Source organism: Eleutherodactylus coqui, chromosome 2 (assembly GCF_035609145.1).
Source record: "Eleutherodactylus coqui strain aEleCoq1 chromosome 2, aEleCoq1.hap1, whole genome shotgun sequence".
Taxonomy (NCBI): Eukaryota; Metazoa; Chordata; class Amphibia; order Anura; family Eleutherodactylidae; genus Eleutherodactylus; species Eleutherodactylus coqui.
In genome coordinates this window covers 150,708,616-150,714,615 of record NC_089838.1, presented here as the reverse complement: position 1 = coordinate 150,714,615, position 6,000 = coordinate 150,708,616, and the positions used below count along the sequence as shown (strand labels likewise).

General features: G+C 37.8%; 1 protein-coding gene across 1 annotated transcript in view; it reads left to right on the top strand.

Annotated features, from left to right (window-relative positions):
• Positions 1–972: 972 nt before the first annotated feature.
• The window catches only part of LOC136610038 (mitochondrial inner membrane protease subunit 2-like), a 341,138-nt gene continuing 336,110 nt past the window's right edge, over positions 973–6,000 (top strand). The window contains exons 1-2 of the mRNA XM_066589307.1: positions 973–986; positions 1,094–1,159. Of these exons, the coding sequence (XP_066445404.1) occupies positions 973–986; positions 1,094–1,159 (80 nt within the window). The remainder of the gene's footprint in view (positions 987–1,093; positions 1,160–6,000) is intronic.

Below are 6,000 nucleotides of genomic sequence, written 5' to 3'. Positions count from 1 at the left end.
CAGTAATGCGTGCATCTATTCTGACTTCATGCTGCCCGTAATTCGGGCAGCATGAGCCTAGTGGCAAATTGTCTTTAATGTACCATAAAAAATTTAAATTGCATATAAACAAAAACCATGCCCTCAATGCTCCAAGATATACAGTAACGTCATGAAGGTTTGGGAGTTGTATATTGGGGTGTCGTCTGTCTTTGACAGCTGATACCTACTTGCAATGGCCTTTAACCCTTTGAATGCCACTGTTACTTCTGACAGCGGCATTTAAATGCCTCAATCAGGGTTCAGAAGCCTCAAACCCTTCCTCTCCCCCCACGTGAGGTGCCGTTTAGTTGCCATAACAGCCGGGAATCTTCTAAAGGCCCCTCACTCCACATTGCCTGTCACTCCTAATAAATTTGCTAACTTCTCTCTGTATAACTGCTTACTTAATCTAAGTAAACGTTCCTAAACAAGTGACTCACTTCACTGACAGCAAGCAGAAATCTTAAAAATACCTAAGATATATACCAAAATATATTGCATATGTACATAACTTTATATTTTCCAATGCATAAACTGTATTCACATAAAACCTGTAAAACTATTTTATAAAAATGCCACATAAATATACAGCAATTCATTACTTAAATGTGTAACATTTATACGGGGTGATCACATAATCCAGCAGTTAAGCTGACTTGAGCTTTATGTTACCTTGTAACTAGGTTGTTAGCGGCTCAATGATATTTGCTCGATGCATAATTCTTAGCTATGTTTATAAGCACAGTGTCAAATGAATGTCAAGAATTTATACTTCAATGTCAGTACAGAATACTAAGCATATTTTAGTTTATATACTGCATTTTTTATGCATCTATATACTTTTTGATCAAGTGTCACACATAACCAATATGTAATTGGTTAAGTAAGGCTTACATTTTTCTTCATTATAATCTAATATCGTGTCAAAGAACCCTAAACTGGATTGATACAATGTCAGCACAAGAGTAAACGACCTATTTCTGTATTGTCTGTCCTACTGAATACTTCTTAATTTATTTCCCAATGCTTCATTAATCATTGATTACATGATCATATTCTCTTTCTTCTGTAGGTCTCCCAAACACCCAGAAGAGATTATTATTAAACGAGTCATTGGTCTGGAAGGAGACATTGTAAAGTAAGTTTGAAGGCAGATAGATGCTGCGTTTCTCTGCACTTTCATTAAACACATTTACTGTAGAGTGATTAAGTACTTCATAGAATAGAATGTAAGAAGTTTAAGGGTTCAGGGTCATTGGGCCCAACCCCCTGCTCAGTGCAGGATTCACCAAAACATCCCAGACAGATATTTGTCCAGCCTATGTTTGCTTATTAAGGGACAAAATAACATGAGAATCTATGTGTTTGCCATCAAAAACTACCAAAACTTATGACTGTAGGATACATACATGTCATAGCATGCCGCAAAATTTGATTTTTGCAGACAAGTCACACATTTACACGGGGCATGATAGTTACAAACATAGTAAAAAGATCAATACAATGAATTCAAAATTATAAAGAAAAGCCACCCCCACCCCCAAAGAACAATAAGCAAATAATAGTACTCCTAATGTAAGCATATGGAAATATGAGCAAATTAATTTGAAATTAAACTTGATAATCATATTAGATGATAGAGAAGGAGAGTAAAATGAGCACCTTATCCAACTCCACTGCAGTAAAGTAACATGGCATCAGATCAAACCTCAAACTGAATATAAAACAGAATAGTCCATGTTAAAGGAGGTCCAAATGCACAAAGACATGAGGGTTTTTCAATTTCTATGAGGCATTTGGTGTGTCCAGATCCATGCACCAAGTAGGATGTGTCAGCGAGCTGGTGTTTCTGTTATATTTGTTGACCTTCCATGCACACCCCCAATTTGTTGAGATATATATATATATATATATATATATATATATATATATATATATATATATATAAATATAAATATATATATATATATATATATATATATATATATATATATATATATATAAATATATATATATAAATAAAATTAATTGCTTCTGTCGGCTCCAACACACAATTTCTTTCCTTAAGGACCTCTGTTACATGTGGTATTGAGAGAGTCAGAAGCCCTCCCAGAAGAAGTAATGTGAAGCATTATCTACCAAACTGGGAGGCTTTCTGGAGTATTCCGTTTAAATACAAGGTCTATTGTGGGCATGAATTTGAGACGTGACCTGATGTAACATTATGATTAGACTAATCTGCACATCTGAATAAGGGTGGGCTCACACAAATGGGTCAGATTCTGCTTGCAGATATCCACAGCGAAAGACCTGCGAGTAATCGCTGAAATTAATTGCGAATGGTCGCGTATGTATTTAGTTTTCCACGTGGATATACATGTATGGACAGTATATCGTCCGCACGGAAAAAAATGCACAAGCAGGGAATGACATCAGAACATCATACAGTCGACCGCCCAGGCAAAAATCTTTCTTCTGCAGACAAAATTCTGAATCTTTTCTAGCTGAGCGATTAACATTGTGTATGGACTGCGGGTCGCACGCATCCATAGACATCAATGGAGCTGAACTGTGGAGAATCCGCTGCAAAATAGAGCATGCTGCGATTTTTCTTCTGCTCGCGAAATACATGCCTTTCAATGCCCGCGTATTATCGTGGATCTTCCACGTGGACGACTATCATGGAGTCCGCAATTCAAATCCAGTCATCCTAATTTAGGTCTGTAAGATTTATACTTACCTTTCCCACCGTTCCTCTGGTGTCAGCTCTGTGACCGGCGTGCTAAGTAGTCTTCTCATTCTAAACTTAGAATGGGAGGACTACTTAGCAAGCCACTAAATTCACTGACACCGGAGGAACGGTGGGGAAGGTAAATATAAAACTTATATCCACAGACCTGGTGGGTCAGCTACCTAGAACCCATAAGCTTTGCTTATAGGGCTCAAAGTATCATACAAGTATAGAAGACTAGTCCCAGTGAGGGTTCCTGATGGTGCTTGTGCTTATAAATATTTATGGAATTGATACGTGATCATGTGATTTGGCCTAGAACTTGTGATTGGTTGTTATGTGTTTTAACTTGGTGGCAGGTGTGATATCCAGAATGCAATGACTAAGGATGCATTTAGCATCTCAAATGCGTCTGTGTTCCAGGGCTGTGCAATGAACTTTTGATTTGGATAAATAAAGGATGTTTACAGTCTACACTTTAATCTGCATCTCCTTTGTTTATCTGTAATGTTTGATCATGGAGATTCATCACATATAACAATTTGAATACATAGCCTGTATCTCATATATATAGCCAATACATGAATATTAGAGTTGAGCGAACATACTCTGCCGAGCTTGATGCTCGTTCGAGTATTAGCGTACTCGATGGTGCTCGTTACTCGAACGAGCATCAAGCCGTGTTTGGCTCCTCCCCGCTGTGACGTGCCTGTTTTGGCCCCGCCGCGACGCAGCGCGCATCATTGGAAAATTTTTTGTCTGGCAGGCAGGGGAGAGAGAGAGAGAGACCGACCTAGGGGGAAAAAAGCTCGGCACCCGGTGTCCCACATACAAAAATGCTCAAGTCTCCCATTGTAGTCAATGGGGTTCTTTACTTCTTTTTTAAATGTTTCTAAAGTTTATTGCATTTTTTTTTGCTTGTCCTTTCATTTTGATAGTAAAGGTTCTTATTCTTTGCCATATATTGTTATGTGCACATGTCTTCTCGATGGGTTTTTCCCTCACTAGTCATATGTTTACATTGAACCTATAAGGCAGTGCCCTGCTTAGTTTTCTTTCATAGTGATGCCCATCTCCTTTGTCATATATTTACATGGGATGCAGACAATGTCTGGCAGGAAAGACATAATGATTTCTATACTAGTGCTGACATATTATGCACAGCTATGCCCTAACTGCGCTTGCAAGCCATGTTTTCAGAGTAGTAACACGTGTCATATTTTAAGGGAACGGATTATCTTGCTAATATGACATAGGGTACCAAAAAACCTGGAGGAAGTATATACAAATCGTGCCAAGTCTGAAACTTATTGCACAGCTCAAGTACTGCAATATAAAAATTCTAGCAGCTCTCATTCATGTAGCATTACATTGAGTCCTATGTGGATCTTTTTTTCAGACCCATTTTTGATCCATATTTACACCCCAATGTCTGTTTTGAAACCCTCAGTGTGTCAGGAATTTTTTGAGTTAAAAGTGGGGTGTTCTTCATTCAAGACTCTCATGTATTAGACCGAGTAAAGTGTGGCCACAAACAGCATCTGGAGATTCTATCATGTATGTGCATAACTGTACACGGACATTCGATTGATTTCATTGGGTACTGTATTGTGTTTAATTTCTCCTGTTGAGGCACTGAGGGTGAATTCATCACTTGCTGTTGGATTGCTCCATTAGAAAATTTACAGAAAAGAAGGTTTCTACAACAACCTAGAGGAGGGTTCTTTACTGTAAGAGCAATGATACTATGAAACGCTCTGCCTGAGGATGTGGTGATGGTAAACTCACTAAAACAGTTTAAGTGTGGCCTGGCTGCCTTTCTTGGGTGTAACAATATAACATGTTATTGTCATGGATTACTCCAGAAGGGTTGGTGATCAGGGATTTTTTTCTGATTGCCAAATTGGAGTCAAAATGAGGAAATTTGTCTTCTACTTGATGTTTTTTTTGCCTTCCTCTGGATCAACATTGGGAGATAATAGGCTGATCCAGAAGGATATCTGTCTTTTTTAAGCCTTACACACTTTATTACTATATAATTAACAATATACACTCTGGTAATCAAGATTTTGTTTGTTTCCCATGTCTTTCTCCTTCCATATAAGAGAATGCTTAAAAGCCTTTGTTCACAACCGATTATAATAAGTCCAGGATTTAAATATAAACTAGTGTATCTACTGGTATTTATCTGCACTATATTAACTATACATATAAACAACACTACTTTAACTTAAGAAGTACAAAATTATGCACTTGTGTAAGGAAGGCTGAAAGTGACATTTTTTCCAATGACGCTTTGAAAACCGGATTCACTGCTTTAATGGGTATTGCAGCAGAAAATTCACATTGAAGTTTGGGATTATAAAATCTGTTTTAGTAAATGTAAATATAGACATAATAGTTAATGGGTACACTATATTAAACACTATTTACAGGGCCATTCAAAAAGAATGTTGCAAAAGTAAAGCTGATGTATTCATACATCAATTAAGATAGAACAGCCAGAAGGATATGAATACCGGCAGATAGACTAATTCTTCATGTTTTTAATGCATCATATAGATATCCGATGTGGGCGCTATTGGTGACACTAGATGACCTAAAACTATGCATCTCTGCTGCAGTGGAATCAACAACATAGGATATGCCAAGATGCGTCTGGGTAGAATTGGACTACCGACTTCACATCTGCCATGTCACCAGCATCGCTCACATTGAGCATCTACAAGGTGCATCAGAGGCATAACTTGAAGCTCCTGGGCCCCAATACAAAACCTCTAACAGGGTCGCCAAGTATAATGCTTTATTCCTAGTACTGGGCTCCCAATATGGAGAAGAGAGGTCTTATGGGCCCCCTAATGCTCCTGGGCCCGGGTGCAACCGCATCCTCTGCATCTTCTATAGTTACGCCAGTAAGGTGCATTAAAAACATGAAGAGTTTGTCTATCTTTTCACATCATTCTGGCTGTTGTATGTCAATTCATGTGGGAATAAATCAACTTTACTTTTGCACCATTGTATTTGAATCACCCTGTATTTTGCATTAAAGTAAAGACATTTACAGCAAAAGTTTATTTTCTAAGAATGGTCTGTTACGGTGATTGTCTTGTTGTAGGCAAGTATTATAGAATGGAATCACACAACAAGTGCACTTAGCTATGTTCCACATAATGTAACATCATGTATTCTAACTTGTAATTTGTACTAGGGTATGATTTGCACGTATGGGATAAAGCATTCGCATTGCA